The sequence below is a fragment of the Bacidia gigantensis genome (assembly GCF_019456465.1).
Source record: "Bacidia gigantensis strain McMullin 20006 chromosome Unknown contig_295, whole genome shotgun sequence".
NCBI classification, from domain to species: Eukaryota; Fungi; Ascomycota; class Lecanoromycetes; order Lecanorales; family Ramalinaceae; genus Bacidia; species Bacidia gigantensis.
The window spans coordinates 606,383-633,017 of record NW_025408608.1 but is presented as its reverse complement, the minus strand read 5'-3'; the positions used below and the strand labels follow the sequence as shown (position 1 = coordinate 633,017).

The following is a 26,635-nucleotide window of genomic DNA, read 5'->3' as shown; positions in this document are numbered from 1 at the left end:
AGAGAAGAGTGTGAGGGTCTTGGTTGGCGAGTTAGGAGAGTTATGGATGAGGCGGGGAAATGGATCAGGAGAGCCTCGAGGATGTGGGCGCCTAGGGCACCTGTATACCCGATGAGAGCGATTTTGTGAAATGTCATGGTAAAATGCGATATATATGATCAATAATAGGAGAAGAGCGTGATATCTGGTTGTCTTGACATGCTTCGCGTATAGGCGGGGCTGCGTCAAAAATTGACTTTGCGCGGTCGCGTCTCCACCCTCCGTTACAATTAAACAGATCCCTTGCTCTCCAGATTGAGATGCCTAGGTATACTCTGCGTGCTTCTCCGGTTTCTTGAATCTGCTGATGAAATTTGAGGGAGATCATTACCATCCAGGCTGGCCAGTGCGGCAACAGCAGTAGGTCTCCACGCCTTTTGACACGGAAAGGGTGGGGCTGACGTTTCGATAGTTGGGAGCCAATTTTGGCAACAATTGTGTGTGGAGCACGGTATCAGTCAGGACGGAAATCTTGAGGACTTTGCGACTGAAGGAGGAGACAGGAAAGATGTCTTCTTTTACCAGGTGAAGCTTCTGGCCCAAATTTCGACGTTGTATACAGAAGCTAATAAGAATCGCAGAGCGACGACACGCGTTATATCCCTCGAGCCATATTGATAGACTTGGAGCCAAGGGTATGGCTTCATGTTAAATCTTACTTCCCCTTCTCATGCTCATAGTCTGTACACAGGTCATACAAGGTATCCAGAATGGACCATATAAAAACATCTACAACCCAGAGAACTTCTTCGTTGGATCCCAAGGCAGCGGCGCTGCAAATAATTGGGGCACTGGATATTCAAATGGAGACAGCGTGCAAGAAGAGATCTTCGACATGATTGATCGCGAAGCCGACGGCAGCGACTCACTTGAAGGCTTCATGCTTTTACATTCAATTGCTGGTGGGACCGGCTCTGGTCTTGGGAGCTATATCCTCGAGCGCATGAACGATCGATTTCCCAAAAAGCTCATTCAGACGTACTCAGTATTCCCGGACACGTCAGGAGGTGGAGATGTGGTAGTCAATCCATATAACAGTATTCTAGCAATGCGTCGATTGACGGAGAATGCGGACTCCGTAGTTGTGTTAGACAACGGCGCATTATCGAGGATCGCGGCAGACCGATTGCACGTTCAAGAACCATCCTTTCAACAGACCAACCAGCTTGTTTCGACGGTCATGTCCGCCAGCACCACGACTTTGAGGTATCCCGGCTACATGCATAACGATCTTGTTGGTATTGTTGCCGCTCTCATTCCCACGCCCCGCTGCCACTTCCTCATGACATCTTATACCCCGTTTACCGGAGATAATGTCGACCAAGCAAAAACGGTACGAAAGACAACGGTCCTAGACGTCATGAGAAGACTGCTACAGCCGAAGAACCGGATGGTGTCCACGACGCCAAGCAAGACAAGCTGCTATATCAGCATCCTTAATATCATTCAGGGTGAAGCTGATCCAACGGAGGTAACAGATTGAAGAGACATCTTTCGGATACCTTTGCTAATCCTCGCCCAGGTACACAAATCTTTGCTCCGCATACGTGAGCGTCAATTAGCAACATTCATACCATGGGGACCTGCTTCAATTCAAGTGGCATTGACGAAGAAATCGCCCTACCTGCACAACACACACCGGGTGTCTGGACTTATGCTTGCAAACAACACATCGATTGCCACACTCTTCAAGCGAATAGTCGTACAGTACGATAAGATGCGAAAGCGCAACGCCTACCTTGATGGCTATAAAAAGACCGCCCCATTTGCAGACGGGTTCGGCGAGTTCGATGAGGCTCGGGCGGTAGTCAGTGATCTGATCGGCGAGTATGAAGAGGCTGAGACGGATGCCTATTTGGACCCAGATGCAGGGAAAGAGAAAGCAGAGGCAGGGTAGGTTAATCATGTTTGCACGACCGCTACGTTCGGATGTGAAATGAAGATCTTTTCGCCCCCAGAAAGAGTGGGAAAAAGGGTACGACCAAGCCCAGACTTATTCTTGGCCAAGGGCCCTGCCCAAATGTTGTAGCATATGCACCTGACCGAAGATGCGTGCGAGCTGGCGAGGGGGGGTGGTGAGGCAAATGGCAAAAGAGAAATGAAAAACTGCTGCCGTAGCTGATTTCGCACGTGCTGTGGCTTGCTGTGGCTGTGTAAGTCTGCGCCACAAGTCACCCACGAATCATGGCGCGTTGCCTTGCAAGCCTTGTGATGTCATGAAACCCTGGCCAGATGCTTCCCGGTAAGTCAGGAAGCTCAAATGACCTTCATTTCCCACCTCACAGGCGCAACGTCCAAGCATACTTAACTCCCCACGTCCTCCAACATCCTCGACTTCAACTCAACATAAAGCTTCACATTTAACAATTTCTTGGACTTACTTTTCAATCAAACAACCATGGCATTTACAGCTAGGTACGCCAGGGCTCTCATTATTCCGAGGGGTTCCGCGACATGAGAAGACGCGTTCCATCCCGAATCGCCATGTATTTTCAGGAAGTTGTACTGACTGTGTGATAACCTCCAGTGATATCCTCAAGATCATTCTTGCCATCTTACTCCCACCACTGGGTGTCTTTCTAGAAAGAGGTGGGCGCAGCCCGTTTCCTGTCATGTAAGCCGCGCCGCTGACGGTTTGTCCAGGATGCAATTCGGATTTCCTGATAAACATCCTTCTCACCATTCTTGGCTACATACCCGGAATCATCCACGCTTTGTACGTCTATAATCTATAGCGCCAAGCGCTGTGTATCCTAGAGAGTGTTGCGCGATTTGCTAACAATGACATAGGTACATCATTTTGAAATACTGAGTGTCACAGCGTGTCCCACTACAGAGGCAATATTGGCATGGCAATTTGCGCGCACCAAATACCCCCATTCAGCATTTTTCTTGCACGGTTAATGACGTGACTGCGGTTCTGCGGAGAGCTTGAGGCGCATGGAAAGACTTTGGTTATGCGCTCGTGGTGGTGCTCAGGTCACACTTGGACAGAATGGATTGATTTGAAGCATGGAATCTACTTGTGACGACTTTGCAGAACACAATTTCTTTCTGGGCGTTTACTTTGGGTAGCCGCCCTACATACCTGTGAACTAGACCCTTCACACCAGACCATCACAGATTTATTACATCAGCGGTTGTGCTGGAAAGCCTTCATTGCATCATAGTCTGTACATATGCAGATCGCGCGTGCGAATATCCCCTTAGTTGAGCAAACTCACAAAGCATCGCGCCGAAGAGGGCACAGGCATCCAAAGCGCCCAAAGGCTAGCAGCCCTATATTCGGCGATTGTCCGTAATCTAACCTTTTCCTACATCGCAACTCTTGAAGAGTCGCTGAACAGTAGTGTTCGTATGCACAGAGCACCGTACCTATTCGGCTTGATCGATTCTCGCCTTCAGAGACATCCAGAAGCGTCCACCAATGACATGTCTGGCAATTGGCATTAAGCTTACCCGCGTCCCCACATGGCAGACTCTCCCTTCTCCATATGTATGCACATCATCCATATGCACAGGCCATCCCGTATTACGACGGGTTTCGCGAAAGACTGTCCGCTAAAGTCGCAACTGAAAATCAGCATATGCCACCACGCTGAGCCTCTCTCCACCTCTGTCCGAGTCATTAGTCATGGCCTGATCTTAATGGAACAACGAGATCGCGACCAGCTCGTGGCTTATACTTCGCCCTGGCAGCGAGAACGATGTTAGCCTAATCTTCACTGTGAAAGCTACATGCAGCTCTGTATAGTTCTCGGTGACCTTTTAATAGCAGGTCTTGTGTTCAACAGAGTCCCCCTTCAGAGAGAGGCTTGGCCACCTCGATATGGTTAGCGTTAGGGGATGTGATGTTATTTATGGATCTGCCAATGAACGCTAGCGAGAAGGCACTGGAGACGCCGCATACACCACCAAGTTGCTCTCCCTCGCGCGCGCACACCTAAGCAGAATTGAGGCACCTGTTGGACAGGAGATTCTCTCAATCAAGCAAAGCGCTTACGCAGCGAGCTATCAATGGCTCTCTCGGGCTGACCCTGCTTAGCTCATGAGGCTCGACGTAACTGATCCTGACTACAGCGTCTCTGCCTCTTGCTCCACCCTCTCTATGGGCGACAACATACATAGAGGGCCCATCGAGGCCAATGTTGCCGTGTTTCAGTGTTTCATCTCTTTTCTTCGTCGTCCATTGTGTCTGTCTGTCTCTGTTAATCATTTCCTTTGCGTTCGAACACCTTCAATGCATTCTTCATAGAATTTCCTTTCAGCATTGCAGGGAGCTGGTCTTCATGTCTTTCTCGGAGAATTTTGATCTTGCAGAATTCGGTAAGTCTTATATAAGTCTTTCTGCATCATGTACATGCACAGCCGTACCGCAAGCCACAAGGGGTAAAAGAAACGAGGTCGTTATACATAGATGAGTGCCTACTGCCTAGGACTCTCGCCTCCTTTATCATCCACTGCCAACCATCACCTCTCGAATTTACTCGCGGACCTCGATGAAAGCTAGCTGACCATGCCTACAGTCCTTGCACAATCTACAGATGGCCCTAATACTTTGGCCTCTCCTATTGTCAATTCCATTCCACTTCGTTCAGGCTGGTCCCACCGCGTCAGGATACCTCACCCCATACCTCTCCAGAGTCGTTCCATCATGCGGCCGCCCTTGTCTACAAAATTTCATAGCGGACAATTATCCAGTCGAGATCTGCAGCCCTCAGAACTTCAACTGCCTCTGCCTCACCCCGAGTCGCTCTGGCTATACCATTGGAGAGAGTGCACTGATATGCCTTGTCTCCATGTGCAGCAACCAAGGCGGCGACGAAGCATACGAGGTCTGCAGTGACGTCCCAGGACATCTACCAAATACGCATTCTACACTTTCCGCAACATATAACCCTACTTCAACAGCGTCTTCATATTTTCCTACAAGTTCCAATACTTCAACTTCAATTTCTGCATCTAGATCAACGTCCAGCATAATCACGAAAACTTCTTCCTCATCTTCTTCCTCGTCCAGCTCTGCAACATCCTCCACAAGCTCCAGATCCTCGACCTCTGCAATAGCTCCTCTTATAACCCCCGAATCCTCTCCAACTCCGGCAGTAGCTCCTCCCACCGCCTCAGCAAGCTCCTCTACATCGCCATCAACCCAGCCAACCTTATCCAAGTCACAGATTGCAGGGGTGTCGGTGGCCTCTGTAGCTGTTGCAGCACTTGCGTTCGGCCTCTGCTTCTTCCTGATATGCTCCAGAAAAAGAAAGAGAGGCCACCGAAGGCACAACAGTGAAGCCTCACTGATTGGCGATAAAATACACAGTCAAGATAGTACACCTGATATGAGAACATTCGCCGCACAAGACTTTGCACCTCCTACAGACAACGACAGACGAGGCGTTCAAAGCCCACCGAGGCAGCAACTAAAGATTGTAACACCTGCCCAAGTGCCTAAGAGAGGCTGGCAACAATGGGAGAGACACAGGAGGCCAAGTCAACCGAGTCCGCAAAGTCCACAAGGACACGGCCTTGCTCTTGATTCTCAAGCACCTCGATCAGCGAACGAAGGTCCATCTCCCATGACACCAAGCCACCGAACTCATTCGCAACTATTGCCTGACAAGCCTACGACTTACAGCCTCTTTCCAGCCCCTCCACCGAAGAGTGCTAGGAGGGCCAGTCAATCTTTGAATCCGCACATACCTAGCTACGCACCAGAAAAATCTCCACCGATGGCCGGACCGCGCTTCCCAAGCTCGGTAGACACTAGCCAAGCAAATATGCAAGGCTACAACGGTCATCGCAGCATGTCCGATCCTTTTTATGACGATCTTCAGAGAACCCCATCTGGAGGCTACAGAGGCATACCTTGGACTGATCAGCCTACCAGCGTTCGCAGACCTCCGTCTATGTACCAGCCATACCGAGCAGCTCCCGTACCCGAAGGATCGCAGCTACGAAGCTTACCAGAGGACTACCCACCGCCACCGCAATTAGCACGAGATCAAGTCAACTCGATATTACGCTCACACAGCCGTAGATATCCCACAAGGAAGAAGAGCGCTGGCAGCAGTCAGTACACGCGCTTTTCCAATGCCTCAGAATCGACGACGTTCGAAGACATAGACGAGGATTTACCGACTCAATCCAGATCAGTCCTTTCGCCTGTAGCTGAGATGCGGTCGCCTCCACGGCGAGCCACCAGCGTTCTGAATCGCCCACGGCCCATACCGCGGCGAGTAGGCCACGAGGAGATTTCTGGTCCAAATGAAGATGTTACGCAGTCGGCCAAATACAAGATTCTCGTTAGTCCTGGTCTGCAAAGTCTTGATAAGTCGATGTCCAGCTCCCCAGTCACGCCGACAACCGTGCAGAGGACGCCACAGAGAACGCCCCCTATGAGGGCAAGTCGGCCTTGGTCGCAAGGTCTTTAATACGCAGATGAACATACGCAGTGTACGATCATTTTGGAGCATGGCGTTTACGATATCCGTCCGGTATTTTACAGCGACGGCGCTTTTGGGAGGTTCAATTCGCATTTGGGACATTGTTAAAGATACGCAGATGGATGATCGGTCCAGTATAGACCTATTGGTAATGCGTTGACACCAGTCACATCCTTGTACTTGTATGATATGTAGTATAGTCCACAGGCACGCATTTCACCATCTTCAACTAAGGATTTGCAATGGCCCGTCTTTCTTGCGCCATGGTTGTCTCTGAAGCCTCTCTGTCCTGCTGAGCTTCTCTCTCGTCACACGCAAGGTCGTTGGCAGCTCCGTACTGTGCCGCAAATGCAACCCAAACTTGGATCACGGAGGCAGGAGCTCAAGTAGTAGCATGAAACAGACGTATCAACTGCTGGTTACTCTGCCACAAGTCTCACACCAGTATGCTGCACGTATCACCCTAGGTCTTTCTTCCATCTCTGCTCCGACTCCACTTTCTCTCCTACAACCCTCTGCATCTTCCAAAGTAAACCTTCTTTGTCCCCATCCTCCTCCATCTCCACATCGCGACTTCGCTCATCGCCACCATCTTCTTTCCCTAGCCTTCTGTCCCCTAGACAAGCCTCCCTTGCTACCTCATAGACTCTCTCCCATTCATCCACCACAAATTCGCCTTCGCTTTCCACAAGCAACAGATCTCCTTTTGATGAGAACGCAAGGACATGGACTGAGCTTGCTTCGCTTATATTTTTCAGCGTAGGGTTTGGGAGTAGCTCGACTGCAGGTGTAGTGGTGGAGGAATCAGTAGTGATGGCAACAAGGACGGCACACATAGTCATTAGGAGGGGAAGAGAGGTTGAGAGGAGCGCGAGGATGCTCGCCTGGATGAGGGAGGGGAGGACTTCGATATTCTACAAAGCAACGAGTCAGTGCAAGACGTCGATAATGGGAGTGGTGTAGGGAATGGGGTGTGAGAAGGGTGGATGAGAAAGCGCCAACTTACAGAGGCAGCCTGCGGTAGCCCACCAATCCGCCTCTCATCTTCCTGACTCGCGACAACTTGCAATGTAACCTGTATCAAGCTCCTAGGATGCGCGGACAGAAGTAACACCCGTCTCAGCGTAGAGAGGAGGATAGTTTCAAGGTGTCTTTCCCTGATACCTGTTGGCCCGGGATGAGTCAGTCAGCTGGCCGTGCAGTCGAGGTTGGAAAGGGAAGGAAGGGCGGTGGACCCCCTACGCCAGATGCGGGTCGTATGTTGACTTCAATGGCCGCTTCTTCTGGGAGTTCGTCTCGTCGCTGGACTTCGATTGGGCCGTTGACGCCGCAGAGAACGGTGTAGCCATTACTTGAGTAAGAGGCCGAGCCATCGGTGCGCTCCAAGGGTGAAAGAGTGATCGTCATTGGAGTATCAACCACGACCTTGGGAGATGCGTGTGTTTGTTGGAAAAGTTATGTTGAATGACGCTGCTGGTCGTCCACTAATCATCAAAAAGCGCCGTCCCCGGGTGAGGCTCAGCATTGCTCCGCAGCCTCCCCGCAACGGCCTTTGTTGGAGAATCTTTTCGTAACAATACATGAACATCATGGCTTCAGCAGTCCACCCGGCAAATCTTCAGACCAACTTCAAAGGTCCCCTAGATACAGGGGCGCTTCACAAGCTCCCTCGTTTGACTCCAAGGAAGAAGCCTACAAAAATAGAGAATCCTCTACCTGTGCCAGAAGCACCACCTCTGCCCTCACCACCAAATACTTCAGAGCTCAAATTCAACGAGCCTACGCGGAGGATTCTGAGTTATCACGATCATGATTTGTTTCTAGCATCGTCTACATACTCGTTGATCCTCTCCTTCGTCTTCTCCCTCTCCGAATCCGCCCAGGACAAAAAGATCTCGTCTGTCACATCCTCGAACTGTGATCCTGTGATCCGTCAATTGCTTGACATCTTAGATGAAGTTGAAGATCTTGTACATCAAAATCCTCCTGTCGCACAGGGTACCTCACGCTTCGGAAATTCAGCCTTCCGCTCCTTCATCGATGCTGTCTCTTCCTCAACAACGGCTTATCACCAAAACCTTGGCCTCACATCCGAATCGTGCATCACGGAAGTCTCCACGTACTTCCATCACTCTTTCGGCAACAGTCTCCGTATCGACTACGGCTCCGGCCATGAGCTCAACTTCATCATTTGGCTGCTCTGCTTGAACCGGCTTTCCCTCCTGCCACCATCCAGCTTTTCAAGCGTTACACTCCTTGTTTTCCCTCGCTACGTAAGACTGCTGCGCAAGCTACAGAGCACATATTACCTCGAGCCAGCAGGCTCACATGGCGTTTGGGGTCTTGACGACTACCACTTCCTTCCCTTCCTCTTTGGGGCATCGCAATTGCTACATCATCCTTACATTCGCCCGATGGCTATTCACAATGAAGTCATACTCGAAGAGGAGGGTGATGAGTATCTGTACCTGGACATGGTCCGCTTTACCATGGCATCAAAGACAGTGAAGGGGTTGAAATGGACACAGCCAATGTTAGATGATATCTCAGGCGCGAAGAATTGGGGGAAAGTGGAGCAGGGTATGAAGAGGATGTTCGCGAAAGAAGTTTTGGGGAAATTACCGGTCATGCAGCACTTTTTATTCGGAAGCTTAGTGCCTGCGGTAGCAGAAATGGGTGGCGAGAAGATTGGAAGCGTGCCACCGGAGAGTGAGGAGATGGAAGGCGGAGAGGTCGTTCTGGATGAGCATGGCACAAGGCACGGACATAGAGACGGTGGCTGGGGTGAGTGCTGTGGGATCAAGATACCAAGCACTGTTGCTGCTAGCCAGGAGGCGAAGAAGGAGGGCCGGAGAGAGGAGTTGCGGAGAGTGCCATTTGATTGATAAGGCGATCATTTATGAAAGACGTCAACTCGAATGATTTCGATCAATCCTTGCCGCTTCTGTTCTTTTCTCACTGACCCACCCGCTTAATCTTCATCATCATCTCCCTCATCGTTCACCACATTGAAGAATCTGAGCTCATACACGCCCTTGCTTGTAGAGACTACGCGCAACCAATCTCGCAACTGCTGCTTTTTGAGGAATTTCTTCGTTCTGTAAGACAATCCTTGCGTCAGCTAATTCTTGGCCCCTTCACATCCAGATGTTCGTTATACTCACAGATACTTCAAATACCGCCCCGAGAACTCGGTGTGTGCAATGACCTCGATCTTTCCGTCGCCTTGCTGGCTGATCACAATCGTGTCACCCAAATTGCCCGTCCGGTTGTCGACCTTGATCTTGTCGTGCAAGAATTTCTCAAAAGCGGAGACATCGAAGATTTTGTCTGAGGCGGGTTGGGAGGCGTTGATGACGAACTATCGAATTGCATCTGGCATCAGCATCGAGAGTTCCATTGGCACGGAGTTTCGAAGTGGGGGCAGAGAGTAGAGTCTGAAAGACGGACCTTCTTCGTTTGTTTGCCAGGCTTTTGACCCTTCCCTGGGGCACTCCGCAATGTGCTGGCTTTTTGAGTTTTCTGATGTGCGATCTTAGCCTACTGCGCTCGAGGCCGCCCAGTTTGCTGGGGGCTGGCAGCAAAGCGACGGATGAAGACGTACTGTGGCACCTGCCATTATGACTGATGCAGAGGGTGAGAACGCAAAGAAGTGAGTATCCTGCGCCTCGAAGGTTGAAACTGTGAAGAGAAAATCGGTAGGTGGAAACCGCTCGCTTATGATGTAAATCTTGGCAATTCCTTTTATGGTTTAGCGTATATATCTCTATGTGATTTGATTTGATGTCATGTTTCTTTCATCATCTACACTCATACTTGTATATGAATGTCCAACCATCATGACTACGCAAGGCTTCGTAGACCCAAATCTGTTCCTACAGTTGCAGACAAAGATCGATGAAGACTCCGAACTTCGTCAAAAGATTCGTGACACAGTCCAAGATCTAGACAAACAACGTAAATGACCTTGCGCGAAGCAATTCCGGTCTTGTTGCTAAAACTATTCAGAAAGGAAGACTCTCTCTGTTCTGTCCAAAGTCCACTCTACTGCACAATCTGATTGTTTGTTTAATCCGTGTTGTTGACTGCTTTCTTTCATTGATGTCCTCTAGCTGCTCCAATACTTGAGGAGATTCAAGTGTCCCTCAGTGATGAGTCCTTACTTATCACCAAGTTGAAAGAAAGTGTCTCTGGTCACCCATACTGGAAGCACAATGGGATGTGGTCCAAAGAGATCCAGACCGCCGTCCGTCTGCCACGTCGATATTGAAATTGCATTGGCTGAATCTTTCCCTCTAGCTATTTTCTCTTGTTATGTGTAATTGGCTGAATGATGGACGTCTCATCACACTAGAGAATTGTGGCACGTTCTTCAAGGGTGCGAAGGTCTCGAAAACTCTCAAGTTGTAAGCTAAGTTGCAAAGTACCCGTGAACCTCAAGACTGAGGACGCTTTCCATATCACCATCGAGGAATATCTACATGCTCTCGTTAATATGACGGAAGAGCTGTCGCGAATGGCCGTGAATGCCGTTACGCTTGGTGACTATCAGCGACCGCTTCAGATCAGCAAGTTCGTCAAGGTGACTAAATCCTGAATTGTTTTCTGAGCAGACAACAGCCTAAGGTTTGCTAGGACCTCCACTCTGGTTTTCAGCTTCTGAACCTGAAGAACGATTCATTGAGAAGGCGAACTGACAGCATCAAATACAATGTAGGCCAGATCTGCTGATTTGAATCTGCAATCGTTGATCAGAAATCAGGTGAAGAAGATTGAGGACGTAGTCTATGACCTGTCGCTGCGCAATCTCGTCCCACGTGGGACGGCTGCCGCATGATCGAATTCTAGATGATGATGATGATGATGATCTAATTACGTAGGGATTTGTGAGACGAACGCTGCCTCTGCGACTTGGCAGTCGGACCTAGATACCTTTGTCAAGGTAAGCCCAAGGCTTTTCATCTACGAATCATCTTCTGACATGTGAGCAGGGAATCTTTCCTGAAAGTGACCGTCAAGGGTGATGGGAAGCTCTTTGGCAGAATGCCCTGACAGGTTCTATCATTTAAATGACTTTAGGGATGCTATCAATGGTGGTGTCCTGCAAGGTACTTTCGTCTTGCGTTTACTTATGGCCATCAATATGAGATGTGACAAGCTCAGGTAGTATCCTCGTGAGCTAGATAGGAAGTAGAGTGCTATGTTCATGGCCATGGACAACTTACATGTCTCGAAAGTAATCTAGAAATTACACCCTGATTTATGATTCAATGATGGTTAATTCAAACGCCCTCTGTACGAACATGGCATGGCTCCGTGGTACCAGATTATGACATTTTCCATCCATTAGTCTACATTCGACATGATATATATTGTACAAGTCTCTCCAGTTGATAATGTGAAAGGTTGATCAGAAGTTGCAGCCGTAGACTCTTATCCATCATACAAAGCATCGTTTCGAGTGCAAAGGACATGCCTTACCCATGTTCGTCTTCTGTCTCGCCAGGACACTCATCCTCCATCTCCTCACCGCTAGAATAATGGTGTTTGCACCAGAAACAATAGAACCACTTCCCCCTCAACTCCTTCACCACCTTCTCCAACCTTTCCGCACCCGTCAACTTCACATACTCATCCAACTCCTCGTCAGCCTCCTCATCCTCCTCCAAATCCTCAACATCCTTCCCCAAAGCCTGCCTATCATGCTCGTCCTCTTCCGGATCATCATACATCTGATTCCTGGACAGACTCTGAATCATAGCATGTCTCCTCTTCGCATCCCTCTCCTTACCCCTCCTATCCATGACAAGCGGTCTATAAAGCAACGGCACCGTCACCCCTCCCCTCTGGGCCTTGCCAATCACTCCCCCCGCCTCCTCCTCCTCCACCAACCCCTCAAGCACCTTCATCCCACCCCACCACATCCCCTCCGTCCTCTTCTCCTCCCGTTCCCGTGTCATACGCTCTCTATACCCTCCCTCTTCCTCCTTCCTCCTCTTCTCCTCCCCCTCCCTCTGTGCAACCTCTTCCCGGAACTTCCTCTTCTGCTCCCCAACCAGCCCCACACCCTCCCTCCCCTCTTTCATCTCCAGCCCAATCGGCTCCGCCCTCGCATTCACATTACCCTCCTTGCCGAGCGTAGATCCAGGCCTGTAGCCTAGCTTCGCCATCATCTGCGCGCCCTTGGACGAGGTGGTGGGGAGGGCGGTCGAGAGGGCTTTCTGGCGCGCAGTTTCTGCTTCAGCGGCGAGGTCGGCTTTGGATTTGGGGTTCGCGCGGGCGGCGGCTTCGCGTTTGTGGCGGAGCGTGCGCTGGGCGGAGTTTTCAAACTTGGAGGCAGGCTGGGGTTCCGGGACGGTCATTGTGAGATAGTCATCTTCTTCGTCTTCTTGAGGACCGCCAGGTATCGACATAGTGCTTGTTGTGATGAGCTCTACAAGTAGGAATGGAGTCCGAGCTGCTTGGAGCAGAGTGGTTGTTGCTGAAGGGTTTTGGGGCGGATTTGGAAGGAGCTAATGTATGGGATGCGCGAATTCCACGCCATGTCACGTGCGTGCTTTTGAATTACCCCTTGGATTACAAGTCACCCTAGTCTAATATGTACAGATGTGAGGTCCAAGTCGCAGGTCCTTTCTTCATCTTTCTATCAATGCTTCATTCCCTATAGCACAATATCGACTGACTGGTTTAGAAGACTGCTGTTCGCCGACGCTCCTATGCAAGTGTATGAAAAGGAGACTGGTATCATAGTAAACGCTCATGTCCGTATATGCATTCATGAAACTCCCTGGATTTTGCCCGCACCGTATATGCATCGCTCGCTAAAGCAGACTGAGACGTTGAATTGGTATTATCGTGTTATACCTTGTACAAGGTTCTGCTTTGTGTCAGCCGATTTCACCTCAACGCAAGCCTGGCTGAGATACCTTGAAGTATTGCTGGAAACCCCTCAGATCCATGCTGTTGAGGGCGTTGAGGTATTCTTCTATGCTTTGATTATTCATGCCCATGCCACTTAGTTCTATGTTCCTTAGGTAGGTAGAATAATCTTGTCCACATTTGCTGTATATTGCCTTTTGCAGCGCCGCAGCTTCCGTGAGGACTTGTCTACCCTGAGCGTCCTTCGAGTCAAAGTATGAATTGCTTGGTATTGCCCAGCATAACGGAGAAAATCGAGTCATCATGAACTGGTCGAAGCCTTCTAGTCTCGACTTACCTTCTCCGTTTGGCAGAGTACCAGGTTTTGTGGTCGGCAATTGAGGAACAATATCAGGTCCGCCCCATGTAGAGACCATTCGAGTCAGAACGTTCAGAGCTAATTTAGCAGTCGGATAGTCACTGACGTCGCGCGCAAGGTGCTCAATGGTAGATATGACTAGACTAAACGTGGGTTGGTTGACTTTCCCAATATTAGCGTAAGAGCATTGGGAGCTCATTCGATTCACTTTACCTTCACTGACCAGCACAGCCTCAAGATCGTTGTTCAAGACCGTTGTCAAAAATGAAAGGTATTCGCGTTTGAGCTCAGCGAGCTGTATCTCATCATCTGTACCTGTCGCGGCCTCCGCGATCCCGCTAAATACTCTTTGCAATAGAGGAGTGAGTAGTGAGTTTAAGATACCATAGATCTCTGTTTTGAAACCAAAGACTACTTGTTCAAGCAATCTGATGAACAGCGCCATCTCGTCTTTGGTTGAGTCCACAGTTAGGAGCCCATCAATCCACCTGGGTAGCTGAGTTAGTATCCTATTGCCTAGGACCCCAATAAGCCTTGAGAACGCGAATCTGGCTGCTTCGCGAATCTCAAATGATGATCGGAGCTGCTCCAAAGCCACAAGAATAGCATCATATACTCTACCGAACTCCTCAGATACAGCTGCCGCTGGTGGCACGGCATTGTCCGCTGCATACGCTGGTGTCCAATCAGAATATCCTCTTGCTAAAGTGCCCAGTGCCATGATCAGATGATGCACCTGAAGCTGCGATTGTTTGTTGCCAGACGTTGCGCTTTGTAGATGCGCCTCTAAATCCGAAAACAATGGATTAATGACAGAGTTGAGAAGAAGTGCCTGATTCTCCACCGGTAGTACTTTTACTGATGAAACAGTTCCTACAGTTTCGTATAGATAAAGCTGGCTGGTGAATCTTGCATGGGCGCTTTGACCATCGTTACTCGAGGTCTCATCATTGTCATGATCAGAATTTTCGTCTGGTATCTCGGCTTTGATGGGCAGGAGGTCGGCTAAGGCTCGTATAACAGTCTCTGCAATGTTTCCCAGATTGGGCCTCACATGCTTGACAAATCGTTGAAGGAGGTACCAAGACCTCAGCTTCACCTTCGGATGATTATGGTGCACAAAGGATACGAAATATTCAAGTACTTGACTGATATAAGTAGGGTTTGCCTGGAAAAACATGTAATATCGGACGGCGAGTTCCATGAACTGTAGATGTACGGCAGGGTGTGACGAAGAGGCAATGCCTGTGATAAGTCAGCAAGGTGCGTCATTTGATAAGTACAAGAGCTTACTGCTTTCCATTAATTTGAACAGCATCCCAACGAGCTGTTCTGCCGCAGACGAAACCGGCTTTGTCTTGCTGTAAAGGCCACCATTTTTTGTGGCTAAATCGCCGAAAAGATACATTTGGTGTAACGCAAGTTCAAGTTCTCTCCAGTCAAGCTGACCATTTTGATTCTTGAACTGATCGAATGTCGAGAAGACAACGCTCGTGATTCTCTCGTTGTACATCTGTTCGTCCACTACGGCGACGGCCTGTTGGAGGACATGCAACTTCTTCCGCAAGTCTTGAAATTCAGCCTCGTCTGTCTGCGTATCTTCGCTACCCCAGTCCGCCGTCTCATCGTATTTGACTTTTGCTACGACGGCATCCAGGATCATTGGCAGCATGGATGCATTTTGTCGTGAGAAATCATCATTGATCCTGACTCTTTTACGCAACAAAGCCAAAAGATCATTCAGACAGGGGATAACAGTAGCACAGATTTCATCATACTCATCGGACAAAAAACGTAAGATGTGAGGGAGAAATGTCTTGAGCTGAGTGTTACCTCGGACGAGCAAGGCGGTATCGTTTTTAGAATTATCAATAGCCTTAACAATATCAACCACAGTGTTGTTGACGAGTTTCGCAACATCTTCAGCTAGATCGGTATCATAGTCAGGAGTGTGCCGCTGTCCAGATAGCAAACGACCGTTTACAAGCTGTGATATTGCCTCATTGACGTTGAGAGCATCAATCAGCTCGAGTTTGTCATTAGGGGTCATCTTCTTCCCTAGAATATCTACGAACGTGTTGATCGCAGTCTCTCTGTTCCCTTGCACTTTAGCATCCTGTTCTCCCAGGTGATCGGGGCTCAAAAGATCAAATAGTAAAGCGAGTAACGGCGCATTGACGGCCAAGGAGATGTCCGTCCATGAAACCCATCTACCAATGCACGTTAGGCAGAGTTCTATGATTGCGTCTTCTTTGCCTGTCCATTGCCTCAATATGTCGTGCCATGAGGTTGAGATCAACTGTATGTCACGCTCCCTTATCAGATCTTTGAGCAGCATATCAGACTTCTGCTCCTCTTGCGACTTAGGTACCATCGCATCAGCAATCTCATCATGTATGCTGATGAGTAGTCTTAGATACATGATGGTGCCCGGACCATTATCTTTAGCTGTAGAGCCGGTGGTCGAGGTAAGCTTCATTGTGTCTTGGAAGAAAGTTGTCCACTGCACCTCATACATAGCTGCAAACAGATATGTTATGGTTTGTGTGATCTTGTTCTGGATAGCTACGGGATCCCGGGGAGCACTGGCCGAGATGCTACCACCGTAGACATTTGTTATGTAGCCCAACAGATTGCTTGAGACAGCTGTCAGATCTTCATGGCCCAACTGTCTTGTCCTGATAGCGTTGTTGAGAATATCGAGGGACACATGCCGAACCACTTCCGAAGGTGCTGGCTTTCGGATAGCCAGGGAGAAACAGGTAGACCAGCCTTCTCTTTGAGATCGAAGCTGGTTGAGGTAATCGAAGGCCTGAGCCTTGAGGGATTGGTCTGATTTTGGATTCCATGCTACTTCTATGGCTCTCTCGATCTAGGAAAGTATGTTAGCCAAAGTGAGATCTTTGGCGGATATGGCTCAAGGATGTTGACTTGCATACCTGATCTTCCATACTGTGTTGACCTTTGCAAGCCTAACGCAGTCACTGTCGTCCTGTCTTTCTGACTTGAGTATAATCCAAGATATGAGGTTAGAATTCATTGGGATTGTGGCTGACCGTGGGACTGGTCACGGAGGCATCTTGAAGACTTCTAGGTGCCCAGGCTATGCAGCCATCTCCGACGCTATACTTTGTGACCTTAGATGTGTTAGGATGTGTCTACAGGCACAAAGCAGTTAGTTTCGTGCAAACGTTAGTGGTCGGCTTTGTAGTCAGATGTAGTGAAAGAGAATGTGTGCACGTGACGTGGAAATAAACTTTCGATATACACATTTACTAATTATATCTGTACAACTTTGATTTTCCCCTTCTCAGAGTCTCTCAATATCATTTCAACAAGTAAGTTCGTCTGCTGCTGTGGGATGCTCTTCAACCCGTAGATAAACTTACGTTTTCCTCATCTTACTTTCTTGGAAAAAGTATGTGCAAGAATATTTTACTACAAAAGAGATCGTTGTCTACGAGCAGACTTCATGATCGTCCATATAATCCCATAGAATATCTTCACAGAGCTCTCTTGCATAACAGGCTGTCTTATCACGACCTGGCTGCAGGAGATGCCTACAAAGCCTTGCTACTAGTGGATGAGGTAGATGGCGGGGAATATCAAGAAAATGTTCGAAGCTCTCTGGCTGTTACTAAATCGGAAGATCCTGCTTTTGCTCTCTCGTCGGAGGAACTGAAAGCTTCACAGTTTGACAGAGTTCAGATCTCCGCCGGAAAGATAGCGGTAGAGGCATACGTATTGCTCTCTAATGCTCTGGAGAAATGTGGTGACCCGTATGGCGCGTTCGAGTTTGTGGAGCGTGGACTAAGGGCTTTCCCAAACCATGAGACTTTGCAGACGCTGCATCAGAGTATGATCGACGCTGGCTACTCTCGTTCCACAGTTGCAATTTCCCACTCTGCTCAAAAGACGGGGCATCTTGTTGCTGTGCCTGGCTTCAAACCAAGCGCATTTGTTCGTCGAGAAATCTATCCATGGAATAAGTACGAGCCTGACAGGTTCTCTCAAGAATCTCTGTCATTCCTAAATGCGGAATTGCAGAAGATTGCTCCCAAATGTGAGATTCGTACTATCGACCTCCCAGTGCTCAACAGCCTCAAAAAGGGTACGGGCGATGGTGATGGGCATATAGTCCAGAGCACGTCAAGTATCAAACAATTAGGAATATTTGCTGCTCAAGATGTTGCACCGGCCGAAAGACTATTTCTGGAACCCAGTATCCTGACTAGCAATAATCGTCTACTTGGTTCGCTTTGTGATGCGTGCTCAGCACCTTTACCACCGATCTCACTAGCCAACCCCCTCCCCGCATGTTCTTCATGTGATGATATATACTTCTGCTCCGAAAACTGTCACGACCGCGCCCAAGAACTCTACCATCCCGCTGTTTGTGGCATTGAGGACTTTGATAACGTGGCTAAAGATCCATCCCCTGCGGCATCGACTGACTCGCTTTATCTTCTCCTTGTGATTCGTGCTATAGCAATGGCCGAGACCCAACAAAAGCATCCTCTAGACCTGCTACATGTCAAGTTCCTCTGGGGCGACTTTGAGTCAGCTTCCACCTCCGTAGAGCGTAAGCTACCGTTCGACTTTCAAAACAACATTGCCAATCCCATACATATCATGACGAACATGGGCATTAATCCGTTTGCATCCGCAACTTTGGAGCGCTACGACCTTTGGGTTCTGAATACTCTCTTTGCCAAGTTTCGCGGTGTCGCTTCGGCAAAGATGAACATTCATACCTTGCGCCCGGACGTAGCAGGCGTGCATCCATTGTGGTCCTTGGCAAACCATAGCTGTGCGCCTAATGTGCGCTGGGAATGGGGTCTGGAGGGAGTGGAGCTAGAAAGCGAGGAGAGAGGAGCGATAGGTTTCACGGCAAGAAAGCCGGAAGAGCGTGTGCATTGGGGCGAGGGTAGAAGAGAAGGTGGTATCAAGAAGGGCAATGAAGTCTTGAATCACTATTGTGATATTGACTTGGATGTGAAGGAGAGACGAGAATGGGCTATTGGGGCCTTGGGAGGTTTTTGCCGATGCGAAAGGTGCCTCTGGGAAGAGAAATTGGATACGAAGCAATCATGACAGTCTTGTGCGGACAGTCAGGTTCGCCATGGCAATCACGAAGTATAGACCAGACACTGCAAGATATGTTTTTCGGTAAGAGGACGCGTATTTAGTACGACCAAAGGTTTTGAGATCATCACTCAGTGCTCGACGGAAGTATCCCAAACATTCTGAACAGACGTGCACTTTTCGACAATTCATTAGCATTGGCCGAGATCCGGCTGAAAATCTGGAGAATTTGCTGGTAACGCCATTTAGAAGCAATTGCAGCGACACAGACGAAACTTTCAGTGGCAAGACGGAAAGCAGTCACCACCACTTCTCATTGAACACGCTGTTAGCTGCCAGTCCAAGGTCTACCAATGAGGTCACAGCCCAGTCGGCCATTGCGGGCGGTCCACATACGTACGCTACCACTCCAGCGGAATGAGAAGCTGGTCCTAACGCACGGCGTAGATCGCCTTCATTCATACGACGGCCGACTTTCTCAATGTCATTTCTTTCGATACAGATATCGATGGAGTCGAAGTTTGTTGATTTGTCCGTCGAACTCTGGGCGTCGAGTGCCTTCCAGGATTCAATGCCTTGGTCATCCTGATCCTCGGCTGTACAATAAAAAGTGAATCGAAAATTCACTTTGTCAAACCCTCCTAAAAGTCTGCACAATCGAGAATAGAATAAGATCGAAGAAACGGATTCCACCAAGGTGCGGTTTGAATAATGCAACTCAACATCAGCAGGCAAAGTATTTGTTTGGCAAAGATGCGTGAGAATGGAAATCAGCGGGCTTTCACGACAGTCAGCATGAGATCAGGATTGGATAGAATATAACCGCGGCAATGAAAAATGTAGGTGTACTTTATCCCAACTCCGCCAGCCACAAAGATCACTTTGGAAATGGCACTGGCATGTATTTTCGCTGGCGGCCAGACAAAGTTTCCGCCGACTCTAACGAGCAATTTCTGACCTTTTATCTTGCTTGCATCCTGCCACAACCACGCTGCTGAAGGGTTATGGGGTGCCTTCTGAATTGCGAGTTCAAGATATCCATCTTGTCCAGATTCATCCTGTGGCGTTGAGGTCATAGTGAAGCCACCAGCCTGTGTTACTTTTGGCACGAACACGTCAAGCCATTGACCAGGGGAAAACTGCCCTATGAGCTTCAGCTCCAGTATCAGGGAGACAGCTTCCAGTTGCCAGGTCTTGCCTTGATATTCTCGTTAGAATCCCGTTTACGCAGTCGGAGCAGCCGCACATCAGTCTTGACTTGCTGAATGTCATTCACATAGACAGAATGAAAGTTTTGTCCCCTGGGCTCAGTAAATGTGCGCTCCTCGTGAGTGCTTGACATTGTGTATCCCGCAAAACTTGCTGCAATCGACGGCGAACGGAATGCCGTGCGAATGCTTGAAGTGCCGAGATTTTAACAATGCATCTTGCACAAACCATGTCTAATCATGAACTCGACACGGTGCAAGACGGCGCTGAGGACCATTGTTCAAAACTCGTCAAGTCGCCGAAAATGAAGAGGGCGGCAACTTTTAGTGGCTTGGCGCCGACTGGTTTGGACGAGAACGCGACTTATATACCTGACGCGTTCTTCTATCTCTACTACCGTATCTACCTCAAGCACACTGTCATCGGAGCATTGTACAGTGGCTGTATGACTCATTGCACAATGCATGAATTTTTCTAAACATATTGGCTATGGCTGCTACCAGCAATGATCCTTCATTGGGAGGATCCCAAGACATATCAATCGAAAGCGATGTGCCTTCTGAGGCCAATTTCGCATTTCTTGTTCACTCGCAAGATTCTTTGAGCAATAGTACTCCTCCTAGCGTGGATGACCATCGTCTTGCGAGGCAGAAGCGTAAACGAACAAGGTAAGAAAGCGGTGTAAACATTACAAGCAATTGTTGACAAACTTCTCTCAGCCCAGTAGACCATGCGATATTGGAGGCTGAATTTAAGCTCAATCCAAAGCCAGACAAATTAGCTAGACAACAGATTGTCCAACACGTCGCTCTTGGCGAGAAAGAAGTTCAGGTACGTGGCTCTTCAAAGTACCACTTGTGTCGCATGATACGCTTCGCGCAAGACGGCATCTTACGATTAGCTTCATAGATATGGTTCCAAAATCGACGGCAATCGACGCGCCGCAAGTCGAGACCTTCCTCATGTCAAGAGATTGATGCAAGTTCATTCCCTAGTCAAGAAGATACGTTCTCGGAGTCTTGCTCAAGTGTCCTCCATGTCTTGAGTAGTCAACAAGACCCATCGAGCCAAAGTAGTATGACGCAACTCGATCAGAACAATACCGAAATAGGTGTAATCGCCGCCATGAATGATGATGAGCAGTTGTTGTCCCAGGGGAATGAGATCGATGCTTTCCCAAGCGCTCAAAATACCAAAGAATCAGAGGGTATTACCCAGACTTTCAAATTGGACAGTTCAGGTACCATGCGGCCAAGGGATTCAGCCGACATCCTGAAGTCACAGTCTCCGAGCAAGCGCCGACCTGGCTCGTATGCAAATCGTCGCAGTGCCTCTTTCATCATACATGATGATCATAGCCTTCCACTAAACAGGGAACCACGTTCAAGCCTGAATAGTAGTCAAGAATGCCCGAAGAGCCAATCGGCAGTTCAAAAAGCGCAAGGTCTGCGAAGGACGTCTTCATTAATGAAACTTTCAACGGACGAAGACGGCAAAGCTCTCTTGATGCCAAGGACAGGGGAAACGCCGTCCCCTCCGCGGGCAAATGCGTCACTGACGGCTCAACTCAGACGCTCACGAGGACCAGGTCTGCTCCGCAGCTTTAGTGCTGTCGATCCTGTGGGTAGCCTGAGTGTATCAGATGTTCTACCTGGCTTGAAGTCGAGACGCCAAACCCATGGAAGGTCACGAGATGCTCGTACATGGGAGTTCTATTGTGACGACCAGGCTCAAGATGCTTTGTCTAAACAAGCTGAGAGGGAAGAGAGCGGATCAGCCACAGCAGTGATTGGCTTGATGAGGTCAAACAGCAGCAAGAGGTTGACTTTGAAATCAAATGCAAATAAACGTAACGCAACAATACAAAAAAATGAAGCAGCAAAGAGGCACAAAACTGAAAATGAAAAAATGAGCAAGCCGAAGTTGGAGCGCTCAATATCTTCTGTTGCGAAGTTGCAAACAACGAGCAGCAATATTCAAAAACAAAGGAACGATAAGCCAGCGCCCAAGCATAGCAAGTCCTATTCTCAGCCTTACATTCTCGAGGACCTGGACGGAGATTCAGACAAAGAGAATTGGGTTCCTGGCACTCAGCAGCGACCACCCCCGCCACGGCGGAGACCGGTGACAGACCAAGAGACTGCTCGCACCTTGCTAGAGAGTTTGCGTGAACCGAGTCAAAGCTCAAGCGGTAGCTCGCTATTTGGCGGTGGAAATTCTAGAAGGCACTCATCAGCGACTAAAGTAAGTAACAGAGAGAACAGGACTCCGGAAGTAGATGACGATGTTGCTGTTTTCATGGGGGGGTCAAGCCTGCCGAGGGAAGAAGAAGACCTGGACTGTGTCCAAAACTTATTGAGCTTGAGCCAAGCAGCCTGGTGTTGATGTATGTCGATGAAATGATGGTAGCAAGTGTCAGTCTGTTTGTCTAGATGCTTTGATCGTTCGTCTTCGATTGCAGCCATGGCGTTCGAGGACGGATGCGATGGTGTAGGAGTGCAATTGATCTCATACTTAAGACTTGCACGATATCATTAAAACCGCAAAAGAACGGAGGCTGGTCCTCCCTCCAGCATCACAAACGAAGCCACTAGCGCCTCGCAAGCCCCGGCCTTGGCATCCACGACCTTAAGCTCCAAGAGCTCTACTACAAGCTTTCACTCTCACCCACTTTTCGCGCAGCAATGTCAACCCCTCTACCCTCCAACCCAACCCCTCAATGCCTCAAGCGTCTCACCGGCGAGCTCCAAACCCTCCGCACATCCCCATCTCCCCTTTCACCCGCCATAGCCACTCTCTCCCCCCTCGCCGACTCCGATCTCCTGCAATGGGGCGCCATTCTGCTCGGTCCCCCTTCCACACCCTACTCTCAGGGTCGCTGGCTTCTCTCCCTCCACATCCCAACCAATTACCCTCTCTCTCCTCCCCAGGCCAGATTCATCACACCCTGCTGCCATCCGAACATCTCTTTCAAGACCGGGGAGATCTGTTTGGATCTGCTGAAGAAGGATGGGTGGGCGGCAACATACACGCTTGTGAAAGTGTTGGAGGCGGTGAGAGATATGTTGAGGTGGCCGGATCCGGACAGTCCCTTGAATGTGGATGCGGCCGGGCTAGTGAGGGAGGATAAAGTGGCTTGGGAGGGTGTCTGTAGGTTTTGGTGTGAGGAGAGAAGGTGGGAGGGGGCTGGGTTGGAGATGGAGAAGCACATTGAAAATGAAGTGGTGGAGGGGGAAAAGAGCAAAGGTGGTGTTTGGAGCTGGTGGTGATGCTGGGTCCAATACGGGGTGACATTCATCGTGGAAAGCACAGCGGCAGGATTCGCAGAGGTCTTTAGCGTGGAGTTCGCGGCTTAGAGTACTCGGGGAACAACACTCCTCAGAATACGGCTGTACAAGCGTCCAAGTTTATGTCATTTGAATTCTTCGTTTGGAAGCGGAAATGAGTTATGTCCGTAAAGATCTATAGTCTGTGATACCCCCAATGTCCAACTTGTTAGAGCTGCATGTTTCGTAAAATAGCTCTCCTTCGCCTTTGCAATGAACGCCGCGCCCTATTTTATGACAGATGTTGTAATAGCAATCCAGCAAAATGTAAGTTTTTACCGAGTGCTTCCACCTCGAACAGAATGCGCGGTTAAGACGTGGATTTTCATTCGTTATAGTGGAAGACCTGGCAGAATAGTATGAGTAAAGGTAGAAAGTTGGTCCAGACAGCGAATGGTCGGACTTACGAAATAATTTGGTAATCCCCAGCAACCCCAACCTAACCGTCTCGCCATTTTTGCAAATCCTTCGGTTTCCACCAAATGATAAAATGGAAATGGTGGGAACATCGCACCATCTCTGTGCACCTCGGCCTTCACCATGAGCGTTGTTCCTCCGACACCATCTAGCGGAATGATAGCCTTTTGATCCCTGCTTTCATTCGTGTCTGCATTCATAGCCATCAGAGTCCTATACGTCGCCATATCGTAGCCCTCCATTATGATATCATCCGGACCCATTGAGGCAGCCATATCAGCGGCTACTTGGCTGTCCTGCCACGAGTTGTAGTCGTAGGGACGAATGTCTTTTTTGCCCTTGTCATTAATGTAACGCTGAAAGCAATTGGCCACTAGAACAGGTTTGTCATGAGAGGTCAAGTCCTGTATAAGAGTCTTAGGGGTCTCAATAATGTCCGAGTCGATCCACAAAACCCATGATGTGGACGGACCAATAGTGGTGAAGAGTAGCGAGTTCCGCGCCCGAGCCATAGCTCCTCTTCGCGCCTTTTGATTCTCTTTCTTGTGCCTTTCTGCTTCATCTTGCGATTGTATTGGTGGATCGAAGTCCTGCCGCAGAATGCTGATGCTGGCAAAACGTTTCTCTTCCGGCCCATTCTGAGTTTCTGCGATTGCGTTTTGAAGCAGCTGCGTAGCGGCGTGACCTTCTTTCGTCTGTGGTATTATGAAGCCAAGAGCAATCAGAGAGTGTGGATATGTGAGTGCCGCTAGATTATCCCAATAGCCTTGATAAAAGCGAGTAAGAGGGGTGAGAACAAGAACAGTCTCTTCGTTCGTTATTGGATCTGTCGTCGTCGTGACATTATTTAGGTGGTAATGTACGACTGGAGGCGGTTTTCTTTGGCTTCCTGCTTCCTCCTTCACGAATGGGGCAGTAGGTGGGGATAGAGGATGAGCAGCCGCCGATGCAATTTTCCGTCTCGCTGTTGATACTGATACTGAATCACCCGCGGGCGATAGGATGAAGAATAGGAATCCGATGGCGAGTACAGCTGCTAGGATGACTGTGATAGGGTTCGTCCGTCGCACTGCTCTAGGCATGGCCATGACGAGAGGAGAAAAGGGATGCTAAATAGAGAGTTGCGCCTGTGGTCAGAGGGTGTTCCTAGTCTGGGTAGCTGCTTGGGACAGCCTCGCTACCTCAGTGTAGTAGACTTCATGTTGGTGTTCTTTTCAAATCGATCAATGCAACGTATCAAATCTATTCCATTTGCCAATGTATGCATTCATCACGCAAGATAGTCGAGAACGATCCTACGAAATTCGTTGTCTTCTTTGGGATAAGATTCCGTCAGGGGACGGCCGCCAAGCCCATTCAGGCGCGCAATGCTTATCTTAGTGATACCGTAGCCTACAAACATTTTTAGACGTGATTTCCACATGCAATTTGACAAACAGTCTTTGGGGAATTGTAGATTAGGAAAGGCAGCTATATGTGGTTCTTCTCTGTATCTGCTACATAGAGTCTACTGCCTGTGCTTGGGTCTGAGCGAGAACAAAACGAACAGCCGAGCCCAACCGAGCATCAGAAGCCATCGGCTATGCCATTCTCCTTCTCAAGATCAAGTCTCTCCCGATTCAACTTCCACCACCATTTGAATGTCTCTTGGGTCTCCTTTCCCTCCTCTTCATCCCATGGATTGGGAGTCAGCAGGTAATGCATGTTCTTGACCTCGTCATCACGCCAAATAGGTTTGTGTATATCTCGCAAAGTCTTCAGCGCATTGTACACGTACGGCAAAGCAATCCAACGGCCCCCGAACAAGTCAGACAGCAGTGATTGATCCGCGAAGTCGAAGTTCATAGTCGAATCTGACGCTAGGTGATCCACTATTTTGTTGTAAATGGCCTCGGAGGGATTGACAACCTGAAGCCCACCGTTTGGCATTCCAAGGCCTGCCGTTGGTGGAGCGCCTTTGGTCTGTGCTTCTTCTGGGTGTGAGTGCTGTGTTGTGAATGCACAATTCTCGGGGGTCCTGGGAACGTTGGTTTCAGTAGCCCCAATATGCTTGTTAGCTTTTGACCTACCAATTCTTGGGGTAATGAGGTTTCTTCAATGGATTGCACACGCATGCATGGCTTGCAGCAAATACTCTGACCCCGTCTCCTCTCATTCCTGGCGGATCGAGCTCCAGGTCCATCAACTCATCCATGTTCCTAAAGACAAGCATGTCGCTGTCCAGCTGCACGACTCTCTCATACTTCGTGAGCGAGAAAGGAGTGAGCTTGCTCCAGCAGTCATAGAAACGTGGGTCATTGGTGAAGTCTTTTTGCACAGATGGCATCAAGTATTTCACATGTTGCTTCGCAATTTTTCGATTGTCAAGGGCCTTGTGACCCTCTGGAGGGAATGTGTCTGTGTAGAGCGCCACCAGAGGGTACTTTGAGCCTTGCTTCTTCAGCGAGTACTCAAGTGCAAGCAGACCAGGCAGGTAGGCTGTATTGGTGATCAGGGTCGTCCATACTGATTCCAATCAGCCGAAGCACTCGAGGGATTTGCCGTGTGTAGTTCGGTACCTTTCTTGGATTCGGTAGCACGAGTTTCACTGGCCTCGCTCATCGTCTTTCGATTTTAGTTTAGTTGAGGAGGAGGACGATGATGAAGACGATGAGCGGGGGATCGAGGTGCGTAGAGGGGCAAAGCCTCGTGCATCCTGCTGGTTGTCCATTGGTAATCCTTATTCGCGCCTGCGAAAACGATCCTTCGAATAGGAGGAATAGGGTGCCCTAACGGCGGAGAGCCTAGCCCATACAGATCGATGACGCATTTCAAGACAGATGCCGCAGATCTTAAGCTTTGCTTTATCAGATCAATTCGACCATGGACAGGATCTGACA

General features: G+C 49.2%; 11 protein-coding genes across 11 annotated transcripts; 5 read left to right on the top strand and 6 right to left on the bottom strand.

The window, feature by feature from the left end:
• Positions 1-299: 299 nt before the first annotated feature.
• Positions 300-1,936, top strand: KY384_008251 (uncharacterized protein; the record flags this gene model as incomplete). Its single annotated transcript, XM_044816740.1, has 6 exons — positions 300-307; positions 359-399; positions 452-564; positions 621-674; positions 731-1,510; positions 1,562-1,936. 6 exons carry the CDS (start codon positions 300-302, stop codon positions 1,934-1,936), a joined length of 1,371 nt encoding a protein of 456 aa, XP_044666105.1.
• Positions 1,937-5,378: 3,442 nt separating this feature from the next.
• KY384_008250 (uncharacterized protein) lies at positions 5,379-6,470 on the top strand (the record flags this gene model as incomplete). Its single annotated transcript, XM_044816739.1, has 1 exon — positions 5,379-6,470. The coding sequence occupies one exon, from the start codon at positions 5,379-5,381 to the stop codon at positions 6,468-6,470; it is 1,092 nt and encodes a 363-aa protein (XP_044666104.1).
• Positions 6,471-6,707: 237 nt separating this feature from the next.
• KY384_008249 (uncharacterized protein) lies at positions 6,708-7,318 on the bottom strand (the record flags this gene model as incomplete). The annotated part of the gene is made up of 2 exons (XM_044816738.1): positions 6,708-6,753; positions 6,945-7,318. 2 exons carry the CDS (start codon positions 7,316-7,318, stop codon positions 6,708-6,710), a joined length of 420 nt encoding a protein of 139 aa, XP_044666103.1.
• A 753-nt stretch (positions 7,319-8,071) lies between these two features.
• Positions 8,072-9,367, top strand: KY384_008248 (uncharacterized protein; the record flags this gene model as incomplete). The annotated part of the gene is made up of 1 exon (XM_044816737.1): positions 8,072-9,367. The coding sequence occupies one exon, from the start codon at positions 8,072-8,074 to the stop codon at positions 9,365-9,367; it is 1,296 nt and encodes a 431-aa protein (XP_044666102.1).
• An 86-nt stretch (positions 9,368-9,453) lies between these two features.
• On the bottom strand, positions 9,454-10,101 carry RPL22 (60S ribosomal protein L22; the record flags this gene model as incomplete). Its single annotated transcript, XM_044816736.1, has 4 exons — positions 9,454-9,580; positions 9,647-9,843; positions 9,933-10,004; positions 10,087-10,101. 4 exons carry the CDS (start codon positions 10,099-10,101, stop codon positions 9,454-9,456), a joined length of 411 nt encoding a protein of 136 aa, XP_044666101.1.
• A 1,343-nt stretch (positions 10,102-11,444) lies between these two features.
• On the bottom strand, positions 11,445-12,895 carry KY384_008246 (uncharacterized protein; the record flags this gene model as incomplete). Its single annotated transcript, XM_044816735.1, has 3 exons — positions 11,445-11,540; positions 11,708-11,723; positions 11,964-12,895. 3 exons carry the CDS (start codon positions 12,893-12,895, stop codon positions 11,445-11,447), a joined length of 1,044 nt encoding a protein of 347 aa, XP_044666100.1.
• A 489-nt stretch (positions 12,896-13,384) lies between these two features.
• Positions 13,385-16,670, bottom strand: KY384_008245 (uncharacterized protein; the record flags this gene model as incomplete). Its single annotated transcript, XM_044816734.1, has 3 exons — positions 13,385-14,964; positions 15,013-16,591; positions 16,659-16,670. 3 exons carry the CDS (start codon positions 16,668-16,670, stop codon positions 13,385-13,387), a joined length of 3,171 nt encoding a protein of 1,056 aa, XP_044666099.1.
• A 469-nt stretch (positions 16,671-17,139) lies between these two features.
• On the top strand, positions 17,140-18,813 carry KY384_008244 (uncharacterized protein; the record flags this gene model as incomplete). The annotated part of the gene is made up of 1 exon (XM_044816733.1): positions 17,140-18,813. One exon carries the CDS (start codon positions 17,140-17,142, stop codon positions 18,811-18,813), a length of 1,674 nt encoding a protein of 557 aa, XP_044666098.1.
• Positions 18,814-20,502: 1,689 nt separating this feature from the next.
• On the top strand, positions 20,503-22,398 carry KY384_008243 (uncharacterized protein; the record flags this gene model as incomplete). Its single annotated transcript, XM_044816732.1, has 3 exons — positions 20,503-20,681; positions 20,733-20,861; positions 21,009-22,398. The coding sequence occupies 3 exons, from the start codon at positions 20,503-20,505 to the stop codon at positions 22,396-22,398; spliced, it is 1,698 nt and encodes a 565-aa protein (XP_044666097.1).
• A 1,266-nt stretch (positions 22,399-23,664) lies between these two features.
• KY384_008242 (uncharacterized protein) lies at positions 23,665-24,844 on the bottom strand (the record flags this gene model as incomplete). Its single annotated transcript, XM_044816731.1, has 2 exons — positions 23,665-23,685; positions 23,747-24,844. The coding sequence occupies 2 exons, from the start codon at positions 24,842-24,844 to the stop codon at positions 23,665-23,667; spliced, it is 1,119 nt and encodes a 372-aa protein (XP_044666096.1).
• A 478-nt stretch (positions 24,845-25,322) lies between these two features.
• On the bottom strand, positions 25,323-26,357 carry KY384_008241 (uncharacterized protein; the record flags this gene model as incomplete). Its single annotated transcript, XM_044816730.1, has 3 exons — positions 25,323-25,773; positions 25,826-26,261; positions 26,315-26,357. 3 exons carry the CDS (start codon positions 26,355-26,357, stop codon positions 25,323-25,325), a joined length of 930 nt encoding a protein of 309 aa, XP_044666095.1.
• Between the last annotated feature and the right edge of the window lie 278 nt (positions 26,358-26,635).